The sequence below is a fragment of the Phalacrocorax aristotelis genome, chromosome 2, assembly GCF_949628215.1.
Source record: "Phalacrocorax aristotelis chromosome 2, bGulAri2.1, whole genome shotgun sequence".
In the NCBI taxonomy this organism is placed as follows: Eukaryota; Metazoa; Chordata; class Aves; order Suliformes; family Phalacrocoracidae; genus Phalacrocorax; species Phalacrocorax aristotelis.
The window spans coordinates 108,655,463-108,678,958 of NC_134277.1; the positions used below are offsets into that span (position 1 = coordinate 108,655,463).

At 41.0% G+C, this 23,496-nt stretch overlaps 1 protein-coding gene across 1 annotated transcript in view; it reads right to left on the reverse strand.

Annotated features, from left to right (window-relative positions):
• LOC142053266 (cadherin-7) overlaps positions 1-22,688 on the reverse strand; it is an 83,770-nt gene extending 61,082 nt beyond the window's left edge. Inside the window, exons 1-2 of the mRNA XM_075084607.1 lie at positions 22,174-22,688; positions 12,948-13,345 (exon numbers count right to left, since the gene is read on the reverse strand). Of these exons, the coding sequence (XP_074940708.1) occupies positions 12,948-13,157 (210 nt within the window). The 5' untranslated portion in view covers positions 13,158-13,345; positions 22,174-22,688. The remainder of the gene's footprint in view (positions 1-12,947; positions 13,346-22,173) is intronic.
• Between the last annotated feature and the right edge of the window lie 808 nt (positions 22,689-23,496).

Sequence of the window (23,496 nt, forward strand, 5' to 3'; positions counted from 1 at the left end):
CATACCGACCCTTATATCTCTAATGATATCATCAAGGTGGACATCTTAATCTTTCTGTCTTCCTTGCCTGCCTTCCTTGCCTGCTTGGCAGATATTTTGGAAGGAAGACAAAGCACCTGGGCCCTCAGTCTGCATCATCCCACATGAAAAGCAGTCATTGATTTAATTTTGTGTTCTAGAAGTAAAATTGGGGAAAAACAAAACATTCTGTAAAGATTATTTTGTCATCAGACTAGCAGAATGGACCATCATCTTCTACACAGCTCTACTTACTAAAATGATAGATAAAGGGCAATTGTTGAATGTGATACTGTGGCTTACGCAGTATGGAACAAAATCTAATCTTGATAGCACATTGAAATTAGTCTGCAGGAAAAAAAATCTCATGTAGCCTGCAAATAGATTGAAGGAAAAACAGTTACATGAAATGGTGAATGTCAAAATACCAGTCTAGAAGGATATATGTCTAGTGAGGTTCTGAAAGACCTAGAAAACCCATGAGTGTCATTATTTCATTCCCTTAACTCCAAAGACAAATTTAATTTGTAGGGTGCAGGCTGCTTTCCTCAGTGGTAGACCGGAGCATTAACCTTTTTGCTTTTCAGCTTTTAATGTGGAAACAGCCTGGACATGGCCCAGTTGCTGTCCTGACAGCTGCATATATTCTCATTCTTCTATCCATCTGCTGAGAGCTGAGACTTGATTGGACTCCTCCTGATCTGTGTGTTGCTTTTTTGCTTATCTGCACTCTATCTTCACCTCAAAATTCTTGAAACCTCTACAGATGGAAGTATTTTCTCTCTTGTCCTATGTTGTTTGGCACCATATAGCACACGTTTTAGGCTTTTTTGGGTTAAATTCTGAATTCTCTAGCACTCTCCTATTTATATCTTTCATTTTCTATCCCTTGCTTCTCTGTTCCCAGAAAAGAAAAATAAAATCACTCTCTTACTAGTTTTCCTCTTGATGATATTTGGTTTTTTCTTCTGTCTTGTATCACAAATTACCTTGTTCAACATGGCATTTTCCTCTTCTGAGCTTTATTTATATTTTTGTCCCTTTCAGCTGCATCTGCTAGGTAACAGACATAGTGTCCTGCACATTTCTCAAACATGGGTGTTACTGGATCTCTGGCTAGCTGCTCTCTTTTTCCATATGTGTTAACATAACGAAGTCAGCTAACATTGGTATCTACAAGGCCTTCTTTCTTGAACCCCTGTGTGGTGGATTAATGTGACTTATACCAATATAGAATCATAGAATCGTTAAGGATAGAAAAGACCCTTAAGATCATCGAGTCCAACCGCTAACCTATCACTGCCAAGTCCATCACGAAACCATATCCTCAAGAACCACATCTACCCTTCTTTAAAATACCTCCAGGGGTGGAGACTCAACCACCTCCCTGGGCAGCCTGTTCCAAGGCTTGACAACCCTTTCGGTGAAGAAGCTTTTTCTAATGTCCAACCTAAACTTCCCCTGGCGCAACTTGAAGCCATTTCCTCTCATCCTATCGCTTGTTACTAGGGAGAAGAGACCGACCCCCGCCTCGCTACAACCTCCTTTCAGGTAGTTGCAGAGAGCGATAAGGTCTCCCCTCAGCCTCCTCTTCTCCAGGCTAAACAACCCCAGCTCCCTCAGCTGCTCCTCAATAAGACTTGTTCTCTAGACCCTTCACCAACTTTGTTGCCCTTCTCTGGACACGCTCCAGCAACTCAATGTCCTTCTTGTACTGAAGGGCCCAAAACTGAAGACAGTACTTGAGGTGCACCTCGCCAGTGCCAAGTACAGGGAGACAATCACTTCCCTGCTCCTGCTGGCCACAATATTCCTGCTACAAGCCAGGATGCCATTGGCCTTCTTGGCTGCCTGAGCACACTGCTGTCTCATGTTCAGGTGGCTGTCAACCAACACCCCCAGGTCCTTTTCCTCCAGGCAGCTCCAGCCACTCCTCCCCAAGCCCGGAGCGTTGCATGGGGTTGTTGTGACCCAAGTGCAGGACCCGGCACTTGGCCTTGCTGAATCTCATACCGTTGGCTCCGGCCCAATGATCCAGCTTGTCCAGGTCCCTCTGTAGGGCCTTCCTGCCCTCCAGCAGATCGACACTTCCACCCAGCTTGGTGCCACCTGCAAACTTACTGAGGGTGCACCCAATCCTCTCATCCAGATCATCAATGAAGGTATTGAACAGGACTGGCCCCAACACTGAGCCCTGGGGAACACCACATATGTATATATGCCCTATATACATGCATATAGCATCCTTAGCAAAAAGCAAAGGGGATCAAGACCTATACATATGAATGATATATCTTAACCTAAAATAATCTTGTCATTGATTGCTTTGGTATGTTCTTTTCAGCTTTATGTCAGGCTCTGGAGTTAGAAAAACATAACATATTGCTTGATCATGGTCCTTGCATTCTCACACTTACTCTTTGGGATGCTTTTTCTTCTCTTAAACTTTTTCAATCTCTTTTTTCCTTAGTAAAATCATTAAGACTAGAATCTTTATGGAGGCTTCCTCCATAAAACCTTCTTTGGCGTGGCTTCATTCAGATTATCAGTCAAACAGATAAATTGAAACAACTAATACTTCCTTTGCTCTCTGAATTTTTCAAGAGGGATTGAGATGCTCTCAGAAGTACACTTGATTCATCAGAAAAAAATAAAATAGAAAAGCAATAAGGCTTTCAGATTCTCAGAGGAGTAGTGGACATGAACTTGCAAAGAAAGAAACAAACATCAATTGTTCAATTTGAATCATACAATGAGTCAGGAAATAACAGTTTCACTTGGCTTATTTCCTGTTTAGCTGAAGGTGTAGAGTGCTTCTGTTCATGGCTTCTTATCGTCAGGAAAGTATTGAAAAAACAGAGGGAATGAATAAAAATGGAGCAAAGATGAACACAGGACTTCAGTGCTGTGCCACAGTGCTGATTAATGAAGAAAACTTTTTAAAGGTGTGAAATATATATTGCTTGGCTAAACTATAGGCAAGTGGTAAAGGTTAAAAGATGGGTGGGGAGGACAACAGTCTACATATACACAAAGATTATGAACATCCAGGAGCAAGAGGAATTATTTAATATTTTTAATATAAACACTATACAGCATTATAGCCCTGCAAGTTAAAAAAGAAACATAAAAATATGGGCCTACTCTGCCCATATAATACGTGTAAATTGTATAAGAAAGACAGATTAAGTATTTTGCTAATTCACAGCATTGCATTTATACCATGATTAAGGAAACTTAAGGAATGACCATCTGCTTTTCCCAACTATGTCTGAAAATTTTTCATTGTTACAGAATAACAAGCTAAACTTTGCCTAATACTGCACCTGTCCGCCTTGTTAGGAAAATGAATTTCTTGATTGCCTCATCAGTATGGTTACAATTTGGTACCTCAGTATGACATGTCTAAGCAGCTTATCATCCTTAACATGTATCCAAGTAGCAGATTTTCCATATTTTGGAAGCATTTCAAATGGAAATTAACTTTGTATGCTCAATTCTTCTCACACACACTCCACAGCAATAACATTGCATGTCTCTATAGTCCTCAAGGTAATTTCTCGTGATTTACAGAAACAGGAAAACTAAATGGGACAGTATGACTATGGTAACAATTTGTAGAATTCATACTGGAAAATTTCCTTATACCACCTGGAAAATTACATTAAATTTATATCTTTCTATGCAGACAGGGCCAAAGAATCTCATGTGATGTAGGTGGAACATTATGTCAGACTGCCCTTAGCTGTTCTCAACATATACCCTACACAACCATATAAAACACCATAATGCAGGCCTTCAGTGCTCTAATACTCTATGACTACATGAAAGGAAAGCACTATTCTTTACTGTCAAAATGTGGAATATGTTGCTACCTGTTATCAATCAGCCCTCAGTATTCTTCTTTTACTAACCACAGAATAAAATAACAGTTAAAAATTCAATTTTAAAATGGCCAGATAGTTGTATTCCAAAATTAATATTCTCAAATGGTCTACCAGGGTCGATAAGACTGATCTCAAGATTCTGGATTAGATCTTCCGTTACTCTATGAACAACACACCTTAATAAGCAACACATATTGAAAAACTTCTGCCTGCTTCTCCAGTGTTTAGAACTACCTTCTTCTTCCAGGGGAGCATTCTGAAAAAGACAGCCTGAGACTGAGCCAGTAAGGCATATTTTGTATTTTCTGACACATGAATAATTGCACATGAACTACTGTATGCAAAAGAGCTGTATTTGTCTTGGTATTCCTACTTGTCTGAAAGATAAAATAGCTTTTATTCTTTGCTATATTGTTTATGATTTATAGAGTTCTACTACTTACTATGTGCCTCACACCCACATAAATAACAATATTACTTTTGCAACAGCACGGGGCTGTAGCACCAGCAAATACTCGAATATGGAAGGAACTATTAATGGCAGTAATTTTTTAGGTGAGTCAAAAGCATCTGCAAGAATTCGTCCTAAATATCTTGTATAATTTTATAAGCATATTCATTTATTTGGGTGATCAGCATCTTTTCGTCATGTGCTTTTCTGTTGTCAGAGGAGCTTCTTCATTGGCTAAGTTTACACTTAGCCTGGGAAGGTTAAGGTCATTCCCATTTATAAATTAAGGTCAAGTGATCTAGAGTTAGGTGTTGACAACATATTTTTAATATCATGTAAACAAAAACCCCCTATTTTTAACTGGTTGATTCTCCTTCTTATAGCCTTGGAGCTATGAGTGATTAAGCACTATGACCTCCTCAAACTTCTGCTTGCTGTAGGCTGGTATTCATAGCATGACCATGGTTTGGACAGTTGGGACAGAATTAGAGTTCTCCTAACAGCATAAATGTCACTGTTTCTTCAAAGAGCTACTTGTCTCTAATTTACGTGACAGTAAGTGTCTCTTTCAGTGCAAAAGTGACAGAGAAGATGCTGGTAGCATAAGGTAGCTAATAGTTACTCTGTGAGAAGTGAGCAACCTAGTGTATTAACTTATTTCTTCTCTCAGCAGTTCCACCATTAACACTTAGCTCAGCCACCTCTTCCAGGGAAATACGTAATGCTGAGAGAAAAAGATTATGCTGCGGAGATTTTCCAGGACTTATCACCAGTATATTTATGTGAAAGCCAGTGTATTGGGCATGAAGGAACCATTCCCTGATTTTTTCAGGATCTCTAAATATATTGTCCCAAGTACTCCTCTTAACTGGTAAAAGTAAGCACTGAAAAAACTGATGTGTGCAGAGGTACTATTCTATTAAGTGATTACTAAGGAAAAAAAAAAAAAGACAAGGAACTTGAGAAGTGCAGTGTGATATTAAAAAAGAAAACCACCAAAACCAAAACAAACACACACACACAAAAAAACCCAACACCAAAACAAACCACAAAAAAAAGCCCCAATAGAGTGGAGCAAAGAAGAAATTCAGCAGAAGAATTGTGACAAGGCAACAATAGCCTGGCAGCACTTTTAGACTGTGACACATGGGAAACACTAAATATATGGAATAAATGCCCAATGGATATGTAGAAAGACACTTATGTCTGTATGTATGCAACACTACAAGTATAGGAGAAAAGGCAACATGGAAAAGGTAGTGTGATTGCAGTCTACAAGATGTAAAACTTTAAATCATATGCAGTTTGATGTTTTGAAAGCAATGGAAAAATATCCTTTATCTTCACCAAACTGAAAGAAGTAGCCTTGTACTAACATAGATATCAAATAGATCTGCACTTATGAATTTCAACTAACTTGTCATCCATAAAGGATGGAAAATAAAGGCAGGAAAGAACTGTTATCAGTTCATAATGTTTAAAAATGTTCCACGATTCTCATTTGCAGAACAAATAATATTCTATCTCCATAGCAAAGAACAATAGTGAGCTATTGTTCTCAAGCTATTTTCAGGATGTTGACTAATGTCTGCATATTCCTCTGGTTTCTGTCATTGCTTCTTAATCCACTGTTGCCTCTTGTCTTGCAAGATCACTATTGCAGGGCAGGGGTTGTATTTTCTTGCACTGTGCCTAACATAGGGGGAATTTGGTTCACGACTGGCCTTCCTTAGCCCTAGAATAGTGCAAATACTCACAGTTCTTAGTAGCCCTAGTTTTACAATGCTGAATTTCCAACATCATTAATACACAACTGTGAGATGGAGGTAAAACTGGATGTTGGGTGACAGCCAATATCATGAACTAGAGGACTAAAAACAAGCTCAGCAGATGAAAAGGAGAAGGAATGTTAGAATATGGCTAAAAAAAGTCAGCTGAAGTAGCATGAGCTTGACTGACATCAAAACTGTAAATCTCATGCTTTCATGAAAAGAAGACATTTTCTGTTAACCAGCCAAGCATAGAGGAGACTTGCATATCCATATCATTGCAAAATTAACTTTTACTCTTTCTTTTCTGTTTTGTCAGAGACCCATAAAATATAGTTTTATATAATGCCCAGAAGAAATTCAGAGCAGAGCACTGTAGGTAGAACCTATTAGTCTACTGAAATACAGAACTGGTATTACAGGATTATATAAATAGCATGGCTGTGCCATAGAATAAAAAGCTGTGATGAGGGCTACTTAATTTACGGATGTTGTCATCACCTTCACTAACCTTCCTCTTCTGTAATGACACATGTTAAGGATCAATGTTTATATTATACTAAAAGATCAAAAAGCTGCATGTTCTGCTTCAGTATCCAACTGTAACTCTCTCAACTCTATTATCACGTCTAATAATGAAATTACATACAAATTGTCTTTTAGTGCTTAAGCATGTGAAATTGTCATCACTTTAAGTCCCCAGCATAAAACCCATTTCTGTATCTGTTCAGCTATGTGAGAAGACTACTTCGTATAAAGAGAGAAAGAGGAAATTACACTATAACTGTGCAGGTTAATGAAATCAACTAAGAAAAAGCAGTAGATTTTAGGTTATGCCTTTGGATAATTCTTCCTGTGTGCCTTAATCTCACCCTTCTCCCCAGAGACACTTTAGCCCCACATGCTAAGTAGGAAACATTCAGATTGTCCATCAGCTCTCAGTTATTTGGGGTAACTCAAATTAAGTAAAGCATGGAATAACGCAAAGCCCACAGCGACTATCCAGGGAAGAAAAGCATGTGTTACTAGTGACTGTGTAGTGCAACCTCAGATGGTAAATTCATACCACTGCTGTATAGTTGAAGCATCCCTTCACCAAGACCTATTCAATCCACAGAGCAGATAAGCAGGATTTGACTATTTTGTCTGTTCATTTGTTTCATTTGCAGCACTTGTGGTAGAAAAACATTGACAGGAATGGCATGTCCCATTTTACTTAAAAGGTCAACTGTTATCAATTTTCATAGCACAGGAAAACAAAGAGTTCCTAAGATGGATAAATATCAGAAATAGAGCAGATTTGCTTTTTCACTTTCAAAAATAGCCTTTTGGGAGTATATAAAACAACAGTGCTTCAAAGATCATACTAAAAGTAAAGATAACATAAATAGAATAGGAACAAAGAATATAACAAAAGGAAGCTTCTCTGAGTTGTTAGGCCATCTTTGTTTTCAACATAGTGTCCACAAAGACAGATGAAGAGTTGGTTTGGGTTTTGTTTGGGGTACTTTTTTCCCCTAAAAGGTACTTGGGGGGGGAAAAAACAAAAGAGAAGAAATCTATGCAGAGCTGTAGCTACCCTCAGCCGGAAGGTTACTTGCAGTGCAGACATGAACATTTATCTTGTGCAGGATCTTGAAGGGGTGAGACCCCAGGCTGAGGCTGGGCAGAGAGCTCAGGTCCCTGTGGGTTGCCCCCAGAGGCAGAGGGAGGGACAGAGCCCTCCAGGAAGTCACACCCCTCTAGCCCACCTCCTGCTCCATTATCTGCAAATGAGGCAGCCTAGCCTCTTTTACCTACATTTAGCCTTTGCAATTTCACCCCACCGCCTCTTCACTTCCCAAAGTGTCAGTAAAACTGCCGTAGTGCAGTTTCTAGAGGGATGAAAAGCTATTTGGGCTAACTTCTATTCAGAGATCCTCAGCTCTTTCATCACAGATGAATTCCCTCAGTTTCTCAGTAGCTGCATATCGGTCTGAGTTTGACTGAGTGGCCAGTACTTCCACGGTGCTCACTGCTTCAAAGTATTTTAGCAAAGACCCTTATTATCCAGGGTAGACAAAAAGACATCAGCCACATCTGAAAGTCCCAGGCTATGATCTAGAAAGAGCCCAACTTTTTCTACATCTGTATGGCTTGATATAAGGTCACACCACAGATAAATATAATATGTGAAAAATTCTGTCATCTTGTTAACACATTCACCAACACCTTTGAAAAACAAACACAAAAAACCAGTAACCTCCCCTGGCCAGCCTCCTTCCCTTCAAAATGATGAGGCTAGAAAAAAACAACCCACTCTTTATGCCAACAATAACATATACTTCTTGTTATTTTGTTGCTTGAAAAGCCCTTTCCCCACTCTGCCTTGGTGCAAACCTGTAAATTCTCTTAAATCCATCAATTTTCTAGGAAATGTTTAAGTTCACTGCATTTTTTTTATGCTTCACTCATTCTGTACTACTCCAGAAAATAATAATGCAAATATTAGCTTTTATGCACTTTGGTCCATGTTTGAAAATTGAATCCAACAAGCCTCTCTACCTTAAAATAGTTAGAAGAAAAACAAAGAGGCAGGTGAAATGGAATTGGAAAGCAATGACTGTGAGCTCTAACAAACTACACACTCTTAGGACGTTCATTTAACCTTTTTTTCTTGATTTTACCATCTAGAGAATGCAGGTTAGGATTTATGCTTTGCTTCCCCATACATTATAAATAACAACTACATGCAGGACACCTTAGAAGTTACAAGTGTTATTTTTGGCAAGTACCAGTGAGACTCTCAAATGTCAACTTCTTGGGTTTGTGCTCAATCAAGCCTATGTCTTTTTCTCTTTTATTTTCAGTCCTTCATATCGTAGCAAGATTTCAGGGGTAAAAACAGCAACAACAACAACAACAAAAAAATGTTGAGCTCAGGAAAGGGCTTGAAACCATCCCTGGAAAAGGAGCTTTGGGTTGGATCCAAATGAAAACAGTGAAGCCAGCCATCAATCGGCATCTCACATGGAGCTCACAGCCTTATTTCACGTCTTCAGGTTTATCTGCGGCTTCTTTTGATTTTTTTTTTATTTTTTAAATAAGAAAAATGAAAGGATTACTAGCTGAGACTTTGCGTCATTACAACGTTTTTGAGGAGACTGACACTCTTGCAGCAGAACCCGTAAAATGAAATTAAAAGAAAAAAAAAGGAAAAAACCCAACAGCAACAAAAATAAGCCACAACCAAAACCAAACTGTGGATGACTGATACTTATGTAACAAAACCAAAAAAAGAGATCAACAAAATTTTAAAGTTCTCCTTTAACTGCACCCCTTTTTGCCAATGTGTACCCATATAGACTTTAATTACAAGATTGTATACAGCTTTTTGTATATTCAGTGTAATACAATATACTTTTTCTTAATTTTAGGTGGTTTTGCATTGAATCATTTAAAACTGCTATGTGCTATTACTTTAATGGAATCTGTTCGGGCATAAAAGTCATTTATATGGAAAATACAGAGTAAGGCATTTCACAAGACATATTACCAAGCAATAGCAAACATTTTCCAGAAAACAGAAGCCACCTATGCTTCTAGCTAAATTAGCATCATAGTTAACTGCCCCATCTCCTACACGGCATGTCTGGAAGACAACAGTGCCTACCTAAACAGGTAAATGGTCTAAATAGTTAAATGCTTCAGCCCTTTAAGTGAACATAACGTAAGCTGTGCTGACAGACAGAAAGAAAATGTATATGGTTCAGTCCACAATCTGATTACATGTTAAGCACCTCCCAAGAGGCACTCAGAATTACTCAGGATTGAATCCAAGATGATTAAAATTCATGCCATGGAGAGGAAAGACCTACATTAAAAAGAAAAAGCAAAAAACCTCAGTCACCTCTGACTCCTATTAGTGTAAAACTAATGGAACTCCTCCAGAGGCTTCTCCAGAGTGATGCAAGAAACAGACCCCTGCCGTCTTAAGAAAATAAAAACATTTTTCAAAAAAACAAACAAAGACATTCTGCCAATAAAAGGATGTCAAGGATGTAAGAAGGAAGGACACAGTATACTTCAGGTATAGATCTGAAACCTTGTTAAACAAACAAGAAAACCCTAAGAAATTATTTTAAGTGAAAAACTCATCTTACTGAAGTAAGTAGAAATCCTGTTACATTATTTAAAAGGAATAGGATTTTACCCTGCGTAACATGTTATTAAAGTGTCAGAATGCGTACACCCAGGACAACAGAGTTAATGCTGAACATGGAATTAACATTGGTATTTCATGACTCTTGAATGATTTGCCATGTAACCCTAACATTCTCCAAATGCTGCCTTCCAAACAGAATTGCCTAGGGCTTTGTAAAATTGAATAGCGTCAGGGAGAAAACATACCCTATTCCAGCTCCATTTGCCTGAGTGTTTCTGAATCATTTTTATCTCACAACCCTTAAAATCTGGAGGAAGGTTCCTTGTTGCTGGATGTGCAGTTAGACTGGCACCCTGCAAAGCATCCTGAACATAAGGTAGTGCAGGACCGACCTCCCCAGGAGCAGAGCACTCTGCAGAACATGACGCAGAGTCTGGTTGCTGCTTCCACTTCACTTGAGAGAAGTGAGTTATGCCAGCTCTTTACTTGCCGTCGCTTCCTCACCAAGGGGAAAGAAATTTTAAAAATTAAAAAAAAAAAATTAAAACCAACCAGCCTTCCTATCCAAATCTAGGTCTTCTCGGTCCCTACCTTCCTGCAAAGGATTTGAAACAAGAACAGCAATGTTTTTAAGGGCCAAAGAGGGGGAGGAAGGTGACTGCTGCTCACTTGAGAGTGGTGCTACACATAATATGTTAACATACAGAAAGAAAATCACTTCTTCACCTTTTTGCTCCCCTGCGTGGGAATGCAGCTTCGGTCATGATTGCACCTCAGGAACCACACAGTAAAAAACCTCTCCAGTGAGAAGGTTAGGAACTGGGCACGTCTTATCTTATAAGATGCTCAGCAAGGGCTCTGTTTCCAGGAAGATGGGCTTCCTTTTGCAAGTGCAAATTTTTATCTGCTTTTCCTAGAAAATGAATTGCTGGTACAAATGTGAGTTCCTGAGCCAACAATTCATACTGCTGATATAAAAGCAGGCTGGGCACAGACTGTTTCAGGAAAAAAGCTTTGCTTTTCAGAAGATATCTGCTTATGAATGCTAGGACTTCTGTAAAGGACAGGAAAGAGCAGACTGTGAAGCTAAAAATAGCCACATACATGCAAATATCATGTACTCTAGTGCTACCATAGCATCTTTGGCCATAATACAGCAATTGAATGAATACAAGAACTGCTACAGATCAAAACCAGTCTTCAGTCAAGTATTTAAAGTCACTTCTTCTCCAGGAGAGAACTTCTAATTTGCAAGCCACACTTCCTTTTTTATCAGTGGGCAAGAAGGCCAAAAATGCCATTTTCAAGAGGCACGAGAGAAGCTCCAATCTGAGAACAAATTTGTCTAAAAGACAAAACTCACAAAGCCAAGCAGCAGCTGCATGGCATCAGAATGGAAATTCTACATAACGTAAAACTTAACAAAAACTTTCAGGACTGCTGTAATGAGATATTTCTGATTCTAGCACATCTTTCTTAAGGGCTCCACTGCGCAAAGTAGCAGCCCCAGTTCAGAAAAGCACCTAAACACCACCATAGCTGTAATCATGACAGCAGTTCCCTATTTAACTCGATTATTCAGTTGGCATGATTAAATTCTAAGTGCTTAACTGTGTTAACACAAACATCAAGGCTTTTTCTCAGTAGGACGAATTAAGTAAGCTGAAATTTATTACGCTCATATATTTGAAGCAGTGGATTTCAGACTACTTCACCTCCTTTTCTGTAAGCATGCTATTTTGGCAAAAGCTGTCACTCCCTTGTTTTCTATGCATTTGCTATATTTTAATGAGAAAATCTACTTATTGATTCCGATATCACAAAGAAAAATGTTTTTTTTTTCTTTCAATAAGATGATTACACATAAACGTACATAGAAACACAAGAGGGTTTTTTGTTTGGGTTTTTTTTTTCCTTCATAATTGCTGAAGGAAGCATATTACCCACCAACACAAGGCAGTGAATGAGCCAAGGCCCGGGTTCACAGCTGTGCTCAGTGTGTTCCACGTGCAGTGACGGGCACTCGAAATGAGCCATTTGGGATGCCCTGACGTAAGGGCTGCTTCTCCACTGGCCTGGTGCCCATCAGAGGGAAGGTAAAGCCACAAGGCAGTGCTATGCATGGAAAGCAGCAAGGCCCCCAAGGTGCCAATCTGCCAGCCAGGCGATGTCAAAGCAAAACAGTAATGCAGATATGCCCTCCTTTTTAATTGTCACACCCCCAAAGGCCTGTTTCTTTCTCTCTTGACTTCAGCAGTGCTGATCTTTAGGGAGAAAACAACATAACACAGAACTGTTTTCTGGGACTAGCTGTTAGCTCTTATAAGAGCTGTTAGCTCACGGTTAGCTTTCTCTATTCCTATGTTAAAAAATACATCTAATGTTAGTAATAAAATATTTTCTTTGTATAAATGGTGATAAAACACTTTCATTACTGCACTCATTTAAAGAAGCATAGCTCATATGTAGAGATTTTAAAGAAAATTGCAAGAGGAATCAGGAATGTAATGTGCTGCTGTTTTGAATTGCTAAACATTTTTCTTTTTCAAACTACAAAACTTTGTCCAACCCTGGCTTAATGCAACAACACTGACAGAACTGTAATTTTCAGGTTGCACCATATAAACATGTCATAAAACAAGCATCTGCATCTTCCAAAGTTTGTTTAAATCCCCTACCTTTCCTACATAGAGTGGGTCTGTACCCATGTATTCTTCCAGCACAAAGAATTGATTCCACACCCAGCTGCGTTTGGTTCTTGTCCTCCCTGATTGAAAGTAGGGCTTTGACCTCGACCTCGAGAGCTCTGCTTGATTCATCCCAGAAAGACACAGGAAAAGAGCTAGTATCTGCAGAAAATGGCAGAACTCCACTTTGCCCAACTTCATCTTTTTTTTTTTCCCCTGTGTAAAAAAAAAACCTTGACGAGAGCGGGCACAATTCCAGTTGTCTCAGTAGCTCTAGCCTCCGGCAGGGTGTCAGCTGGGAGTCCAGAGATAATAATTTGTGGAGTGGTCGCTTGGAAGAAGTCACCACTGCTGAACAGCCTTCACCAAAGAAATGGTGTAATAGGTACCTATCCGGGAAAAAGACAAGAACTGTTGTCAGAACTTTTTTCTTTGAAGAATGCAAATTCTTTGCAGCTTTCACATAATGCAACAAAAATGTTTATTTATGATTTTTCTCATCATCAACACAGTTGAGTTTACATAACAAGTCTCCGAGCATTTAGAGCTCATTCCTTGGATGGCATTACTGCTGCTGATAGATCTGTATTTATAAAGTTTTCTCGTGACTGTTCTCTTAATATACTAGTTTCCCCAGCACAAAGGCTGACTTTTTTATCTTTAAAATAATCAAAGCAAATGTAGTTTTTACGTTATTTGTTTTGATTTTTCCTCCTCTGTCTGCTACAGTCTGCTTTACTTGCCATTACCGTGATATAATTACAAACCAGATACAGACAGGAAGTTATATTAACGGAAAGGACATATACTAGCTAACTCTCTTCCATATAACAGAAAAGTAAAATAAAGGAGTATAAGATGAATCAGATCAATTTGATTGATTCTTAGTCACAGTACACGAAATGTTATGATTTGTTCTGATCTGAATCTGACCAGCTAAAAAACCCTCAGAATCTCCCCATTCATTTTTACGACATTCCTAAAGCAAATGTCAGGCATGCTAAGAAGCAAGCTAGACTGGTTTATATACTGATACACAAACCTGTTCAGAAAGTTCAGAGGATAATTCAATTTTGTGTTTTCAATGAAACCTTGATTTAATGACGAATGATTTTTCAGCAGTAACACATACAGGTTTTATCTTTTTGTGCATCTTATTTTTTATTCCAAAATCTTGGTCACTTAGTAACTGGTGGAACTCACTAAAAATAATAATTTACAACAAGAAATACCCCTCCAATACTTAAATAAGTCCTTTTATTTCTGCCTTTTACAATTGTGAGCCTTCTCTGGACAAGTAAAAATGTATACTTAGTATAATGTTTTTAAAAGTATAAATTCTGTCAGTCAGAACCAAATGTAGCATTGCATTTCGGGGGAATCACCTGCATTAACGCCAGGTAAGCAATGCTCTCTCTGAAACAGGCAACCTCCTTGTCTGAGTGAGCAATGAGGCAGACAAGAAGTATTTAAGTGCCAAACACAAGATGAATATGAGGATAAAATTAAAAGAGATAACAAGGCATTCATTTGGAGTGAACCGCTGCTACTTAGGAAGCCATGGAAGAAAGAAGATTTCATACTTTCTACATTTAATTAATCTAAAAAGACTAGACGTTGTCACATTCACATACACATTAAATGCTCTAGCTAGATTATTACTACATCCCTACCCACCACTATTAAAACTGAGAGAAACGCTCTCTGCTGTTTTCAGTATGTCAGGCTCTTTTAGCTGAAGAATGCCTATGCATCGTGCTGCCAAAGCTACCTAGAGGGCAGAAACATGAAACAAATAAAAAGCTCTTCTGATTACAGACTGTATTTAAAGCCTTTTTATAGTAATCCCTTCTGTGGTACTGCCCTACACCAGAAAGGCTTTGCTTAGAGACTGGTGGGATAAACCACAAACCCACTGAGCATGTTTGCTAAGCAGAAGCAATTTGAAAGCTTCATATGTGAAAATCCAGTGTCTCCCTGTAGGCAAAGCAAAGAGAATAGGCAATGTCTTACCTAAAGGCCCTAATTTTCAAAACCTGATGCTACAGTTTTAAAAGACGTGTCTTCAACATGGACCAAGATTCTTTTTGTGGTGGGATTAGCACGCAGGTGTCATCCTCACTAGCAGAGCACAGTTTACAATAATTAATCCCAACTAGTCATAGCTCTGTTTTGATCGGGTCCTTTGGGTAAATCATGACCATATGACATAGTAATTACTGAGAGGGCTGCCATGAGTGTTAAGGAGGGCAGCTGTGCTTCCTTGGTGATATGTTCACTTCCTACCTCTCAGTTCAAATAAGATAAGCATTGTTTGTAGTACGGGCTGTTTATGCACCCTTTACTTTCCTTCTCTGTGTCTAAGTCACCTCAGGTTAAAGACATCTGATATTGATAAACTGTCAGTTTATTTCAGAGAGGCAGCAGATTGTTATTTAACAGAGATAAAAATATGAAATGGATTTTCTTAAGAAATGTCAGTAAAACATTTACAATATGTTAGAGTCTTTCCACTAAGCAGTTTGAAATGTCTTGTTCTTGCTCTGAACAGACATTTCAAACCTAGAATTGCTCTAACCTTTATCTCGAACAGTGTTCTCTTATATCCTTTCTTTTACACCTGCAGGAAAGTATGAAAGCCACCATATGGAGTGCCATAGTCCCCCGCCACACACCACAGCACAGAAGTGAAAAATGCACCCAAAATACCAACTGAAAAACAGTCCATATGCTAGACAGCACAATCTGATGAAAAGCAGAATACTCACACCCCCCAGAAAAAAATTGTTGTCATTTACTCATTCTCAAACACTTTCACCACACGTTCTCCAGAATTCCAATTATTTTTATTCAGCTGTGTAGCAGCACTTTCTGCTCTGAAACGCTCTTTCCTTCTTCAGGATAAGTCTTCCTATTCCTCTTAGAACCCCTTTTTTTAGGTTTTTATTTATAGTTCTTTCAGCACATTGCCTTTTGAGTGTGATACTTCCCAAAACAGAAGTAAAAGTGTCTGGTATTTAAAAATCTTTTCTGTTTTGGGAATAATTATTTATTAAATTGCATTTCATTACATTTCTTACTGATAAAGACATAAATATTTATATGGATTTTTTTAATAATAAAGAGCTATTATATTTCTGTCCAAGCATAACTAGCACCTCAACATCACCTGTTCTATGAAGTCCATAAGTATGAAGTCCACAACTCCACATAAGTAACATGATAGCATTCATAAAACTGAAAACTAAAAGGTGTGGGGTTTTTATTTTTCTCATCAAGTCATAACTTCAATGTTCAGGGTTGTACTTGCAGCAGCGGATATGACTAACACTGACAGCAATAGAGGGAATGCAGTGCTCTGATTCCAGTGCCTTCTCTGTCATCTGCATTTACAGGTTTGAGTGTGAAGCAAAGGTAAAACTGACCTGCAACCATTTTGTATTTTGTGTTCAAAGATGCTCTTTTATAAAATGGTATCACTTTCTGCACAAACAGGACTCAGAGTACACAGAACTGAGAAATATTTGCACTTGTAATTAATGTCTAAGTACCCTAGGACATAAGTGCACCTTTACATCTTGTTTCTGGATCTCCAAAATGCTTCTCCCCTCCCCAAACAGGAGCAAAATGCAGTCATGTCTCCTTACTCACACTTTGCCTACATAAAATGTAATTTAAGCTTTAAAAATAAAATTGTCTGCTGGTATATTTAAAGCACTACGCTCTACCTCTGACATCTAAGCTTGTATTCCCTATTTACTTTGCATAGTCCTGACAATCACAACTACAAAAAATATGAAGTATAAAAATTGCTGTGTAATTCAAAGAGTATGTTATGTGATCTGGACTGTTCACTTAGTATGCCTTACCAGAGCAGGAACATGCTGTCTGTGTGAACAGCTATAAAAATTTAAAAAAAAAAATCCCCTAAATATCTAAGCTGTCATATTTGTGTTCTTAAATAACTGGTTGATATATAAAACATCAGACTGAAGAATATACATTTAAAAAAATAATAACCTCCTTATCCAATATAAGCCGTAAAACTTACATTTTCTCCCATCTGCTGTATAGAAATTGAACTATATTTAAGCCACAGTCTAGTAGCAGAAGTGTTCTGGTGAACACTGCTAATCTGAAAAATGTTACTACTTTACTTCACCAAAACAATCTGCTGGTGTCAAAAAGACACCATTATGCACTGTCTCCAAGGGGCAATCTTGATTTGTCGAAAACATTCAGATCATGAATAAGATCCTCAGCTTTAAGGAATAGTTCCCCTCACTGTAAGCAATTAAGGGTAATTTACACCCACTGAAAATCTCTCTGAATATTTTGCTTCGCTCCATAATTTCTAAAACAACGCTTCAAGACTAGTCCTTGTTGTTTCTGTGTAGCAGTGAACACCAGTACATATGGACAAAACACGTCTTCAGTCTCCTAGATATGCTCGTGGAAGCCCTCTTTCCCCACCTGAGATTTCCACAGCCTTGCAGGACCATTTGCTGAAGGCTCTTGAAATCATCTTTGTACCACTTCACCTTTGCGGCCAAAGTGCAAATTCCTGCAGACTTCCACTGACACATCTCTACTGTTGTCACAGTGCCAGGTTAATCTATAAACCACATAACTTCTGTTGTCAACCTCTTCAACCCAACAGGGAATTTTGTCCTTCACTATATATGGTCTTAAATTCTTTCCAATATGCAAATTCTTCAGGAAGAAGTGGAAATCCAAAACCTTTTCCATTACTAAACTCTACCGGTCTGGATTACATGTCTCTATTTTGAAATCTCACTGTCAGCTCAGGGCATCCATTGAAGGTTTAACTGAGGAGTTTTCCACTCCTATTGCCTTCCCTCTCTTCCCCCCCACCTCCATTACCATCTCATCAGATTGCATCAATTTTTGATACCATTGAAAAATTTACCGTGTAAACCTCGACCTTACTGTCTCTGAAAGTGCAGCCCAGACAACACCTGCTAGTAAATCTTGCTTTAGCTTGGTCAGTAGGGCACAGTCATCCCATGTTTGGGTTTCTTTCTTTACTTTGATCACTCAATAAATTAAGACTCTGTGTGTTGACATAATTCTGAGGGTGACTGTTGCCACCAGATCTTCCTTAAACACAGTGGAATCAGCAGGTGAGCCCCCTGACAGCTGAACTACTCTCACAGAAATATTTATGTTTTGACATTTGATTTTACCATGCCAATTGGAAGGTGTCACTTTCTGTGGCACAGAAAATTCACCTTTGTTATGAGCCTGCAGCTCCATTATGTCACACCTCCTAAATATCACGGGAGACTCCTTCGCAGGTTCAGGACCTTTGTGAACCTTGAGACAAAGGGTTTAGAGAAGATAACATGTCTAATTATGGTGTAGATTGCAATGTCTGGTTATCACTTTTCCCAGGGAAAGGAAGAAAGAAAAAAGGAGGGTGCCTTGGAGCAAGTGAGGTGGGGCCCTTCCGTGAAATGGAGCTCAGCGAGTCAAGGCAGTACAATGAAACCTATTAAATCCCTGTGCCAGATGACATTACAACTACAGACCACAGCCTCCTGCCGCTAACTGGCCTAAATATTCACATGGGATATCTGTAAATGTAGTGCACATCCTGCAGTCTGCATCTGGTTATCAAGCAAAAAACTATCGCTGCTCCAAACATATGGTGCTGTTACACTAAACTGGCTCCAATACTCTCTGACTCAGGTGAAAGGACCTGATGAGACAACAGAAAAACACTAGGCACACTTCAATAAATTATATGGCTTCAAAGAATGTGAAAAGAAAACCAGGCAACAGCTTTTGGTCTGTCATACTGATCATAAGATCAGTTGATCATAAGATTGTATGTGGCTAGAATGCTAAATTGTTTGGGTTGTTGGTAGGTTTCTTTTTTCCCCCTGAAAAATTAACAAAAGAAAGAATAATTTTTTTTTTTAGTGTCATTTTCTCCATGTGAAAGTGCTTTGTTGTTTTTTCACCTTGCTAAGGTACATTTTATAGATCTAAGTTGCTGGAAAGGATTATGCTAATTTGATCACTCATTGAAAAGAAACGCTAGCAGTATTTGTATATCTGTGACCAATCAAGTCAAATATTTAAATTTCCACATGCTCAATTTCTGCAGCATCATTTAAGCTGAGGAACTTCACATAAATACCTCGGGATGACTTTCTTGCAGAACCGTTGAATTCCCAGAGGAGGCACTCCTGCATTACTGCTTAGAGTTAAGCCTGGTTTGACAAGAAGAACAGAAGTAACCACCACCTATCTGATCGCCTTCCTCAGCTAGAATTTAGTGATTTTTATTGCCACAAGAAAACATGCGCAGTAGTAGCATGAAAGCGTACATGAAAAAAAAAAATGTGCGTGATAAACTAAAGGAAATTGAATGGCTCAAGAAAGGCCTTCATTGAAAAACCGCTGAATGCATCAGATACTGAAGCCAAGAGCCGAAGCCATACACAGAAACCTACTCGCCAACCTGTCACTAAAACTGACTCCCAAGCAGTACATTCTTCTGCAAACCATTTGAAGTTTAAAATATTTTCATTGCACATTGGAGTCAATTGCTGAGTTGAATACCTTTGAGAAAAGGCTTAGCCAGGTTTGTAGAAAAGTAGGACTTGTAACTGAGAGCGGAACAACCTATGGTTCTGCATTAATAATGATTTTCTTCAGTCAAGTCTCTGACTGCTGAAGAAACATAGAAAAACGTGGACGCAACATGCGCATGGACACAGTTATGCATGAAAAGGACAGACAAAAATCTGCATGGATGCTATATCCATCCTTCTCATCAGATAGTTCATGGATAATCTGCAGTTATACAAATGCTTTATCATTACCTTTCAATATGGAAAGATAATAATTCTTTGCTATTGAATCAATAGCAAATAATCAAGAGTGCTTTGCTATTAAATCAATAAAAGTAGACTTAAGAGAGTTGTGAGGCTGTCATCTGACTCAACACAATTCTAATGACCTACATCAGCTTTTAATTACAGTAAAGTCTCCCGTTATAAGGGTAAAATGCCCTCTGATTAAAACTGCAGTCTTTAATGTCTTTTTGCAAGAAAATAGTCTACATTACTGAAGTTTGTATTTTTATTCACATTAACTGACCCACACTTCTAAACATGCAGTGGTAGCTCAGATTATTACCTTTGATATTTCCCTAAGATTCCAGGTAGTTTTGAATCTGTATTAAGTTCTCAAACCCAAGATATTTCACATACTTTACATTAAAAGTTGTCAGAGTCAGCTTTTAGCTCCTTTGCTCTTCTCCCCTTGCTGTGGATTTTATCGCAATTGTTTTTTAAATCTTACTTAGCCTTTCTTCATGACCCTAGAAAAGAAGTGTGTTTAGATTAGATCCCTTGGTAGTTGCAGGCTGAAAAGCCAGAAAAGTGTGTACAAGGACTTTAAACGGGATGTCACATTTGGTCCCTAGATAGTTCTTTTGGATTTGTTTAGTGGGTTTTTTGTTCTTCTTTTCCCCAAAGATGGTAACACAGCCGTTGCACTGAACTAGCTCTAATGAGGCACAGTCATATTATTTCTAAACATCCTCATTTCACTTTTGCATCTTTAAAACTGATATTATATTGCTAAGAGCAAACCAGCCTCATTTCCCAACTGATCTTTATCTGCTGACCTGTTGTACCTTCAGAAGCTATATTCTAAGCAAAGTTAATTTACTTATGCAACTTCCATGCTATTGCCCATCTGAATAGCTCTTCACCTGGGATAACGTAGTCCTATCATTTCAGAAACAGAATAAGTATCTAGCTTTCACTGGTAACAATTCCCTGCAAACTCCAAATGATGTAACACAGGAACAATTACTAAATGTGATATGGGTAGAAAAGTGACACATCACTGCCAATGAGAGACTGTTTAGGAAGCTTGCATTCTTAAGAGTTTGGCTCCTTTATGAATTTACTTCTTTGTCCTGGAAAAGCGGTTCATTTTCTGCAAAGCTCTACTATCACCTATGTTTTAGCTGAAAAATGGCAAGGCATTATGTCTTGTTAGAGACACTATAAAGTATACCCTGCCCTTTCAAGTGCTGCTTTGACTTGAGAAGTTATCTATCAGAACACAAGATTTTATCCTTGCAATGGGAAAAGATTAAAGTATCAGCATTTTGGTTCCCAGAATCAGAGTGCCTCACTAGTCTCTGTCTCCCATCCCTCCCTAAATTCCCCGATTTGCCAGGGAAGACTTCCTTTGCAGAATCCTGGCTCACCTGAACTACCTCACCTTTTGAAACACGAGTATAAAGGCTAAATCTAATCTCAGAATGGGGTATTTTTTCCCTTCATTTAGCAACTAGAAGTCTGAGGATCCAGACCACAAGCCACTTGCTACCAGTGCACACAACCTGTTATAGGAAAGCAGGGCATGCCCGCGCGTGGATGTGTGGATAGATGGGGCGACGGGGCAGAGGGGATAGGGTCAGTATCGAACAGCCCAGCACTGCAGAGCTAGCCTTACCAGCGGAATACTAATCAAAGAAACAAGCTCCCATCAATTCAACATTTGCAAACTCTAGAACATCCCTGACATAAAAGGAGGAAAGCTCTGGGAAATAACTCAGGAAATTTCCTGGCCTCAGTAATCTTTTGCTCTGTAGCATCAACGCCGGACTCTCAGATCACGCAAGACAGCCGCTTTGGTTTGGCAGAAAGGGCTGAGACAGTCAGGACTCAGCGCTGCTTGTATTTTGCAGAAGTCTGTGGACCTCCCTTCCCCCACCCCACCTCTCCGTTTGTCTGTGAGACTTCTCCAAAGAGTCAGAGAGATGCTATTGTTCTCTTATTTTTCAGAAGGCGCACACACGCGTATAGCATCAGTGCTGTTACTTCCCACGGTTCCCCTGCGACACCGGGCGCCGGGGCCGCCGCGGCCGTTCCCAGCCGCGCCGCCCGGGCCGCCCGCAGCCCCCGCCCGCAGCCCGGGGCCGCCCGGGCCGCCCCGCCGGCCCCTTCCCGCCGCCCCCAGCGCTCCCCGCTGCGCCCGCAGCCGCGCCGTCCTGCTGCCTCCGCAGAGCCGCAGCCCCGCTGCCGAGCGGGGGCAGTTTGGGGGCAAGGGGGGATGAAGAACCGCGCGCAGCCCTTTCCTGCAACTACTCCGGTCTCCCTCTACCTACGCGGAGGGAAAGGGGGAGCGGAAAGCACGGAAACGCACAGGTGCAGCCGGCACTTACCTGTTCCCCCTCTCCCTCGGCTGCCCAGCGCAGTGAGTATTTTAATCCCAAGGGCCGTCGCTCCCTCCGCGGCGAAGCGCTGGCGGGATGCTCCCAGGCGGGGGCCGGGCTGCGGGCGGCGGGGCGCCCGCCTGGCATGGGGGCTGCGCGCCCGCCCGCGCACTCGCCCGCACCCGCGGAGGTAGGAGCGCGCCGCCGCTCCGCTCCTCCTCCTCCGCTGCGCGGCACGGCACGGCCAGCCGCTGGGCACACGGTGGGAGAAGTGGGTGCCGATGCCAAGCCCAGCTCCGACTGGGTGCGGATCGTGGCTGTGGGAGGAGGAGGAAGAGGAGGGAGAGAAGGAGGGGGGAGGGAAGAAGGCAGAGGAGGTGGGGATGATGCTCCGGGCAGGGGATGTCACCGCTCGGCGGCCGGAGCCCGCTGCCAGCTCCCTCCGAGGGCGCGCGGAGGAGGCACCGGGACTCTTTGTACCTCCCGAAGACCCGGCGGTGGCTATTGAAAAGGGATCCAGGGAGCAGCCTACCCGGCCCCGCTCCCCCCGCCTCTCCTCCTCCTCCTCCTTGACAGGATATACAGATGGAGTCCTTTGGATAAAAATCAGGAGCCGGGCTAGGGGGTGGGGCGGGAGCCAATCTATTTCCCCATTTGCATTTGAAACGCGGAGCTGAAGAAGAGAGTTTAAGAATTATTTTATTCCCCCCCACCCCACCCCCCCAACTTGTCCTAGAAGCCGCGATCAGTTGAGCTCCTGAGGCGTGAAACAAAGTCGCACAACTAATCCGAACTTGCGGGGTCCCTGCTTTACAGTTTTGCCCTTTCAGCCTCTCTAGCCTGCCCTGCTGCCACTTGCAAAACCCACACCTCCTCCCCCGGCCCCTTCGCCTGGCTGGCGGTGGGGAAGCCGGGGGCTGGGCCGGGCCGGGATCCCCTCTCCTGGTCCCGGGGCCGCGGGACGCGGCCGAGGCTCTCCCCGGGCAAGGCACGGACCTGCCACCGACCTGCCCAAGGGAGCTAAACCCCCGCACCCCGGCTGCCCTCCGCCTCCCCGGTGCCGCTGTCCCTCCTACCCGACCCGGTATAAACCGGGGGGAGGGGTGGGGGGGGGGGTGAGGGGGGAAGAGAGGATAAAAAAAAACCCACATGGAATAAATAAACCAGGTGCTTTCATAGAATAAACGGTGGAGAGGGGCGACTGCGCCCGTGCTGGAGCCCTGCGCACCGGTAGGAGGAGAAGGCGCAGTGTCACGCTGGGGCTGGTGCCTGGCAGCATCCACGCTCAGCCCCGCAACCCCAAAGCTGCCCGGGGAAGCCCCTCTAGGAAAT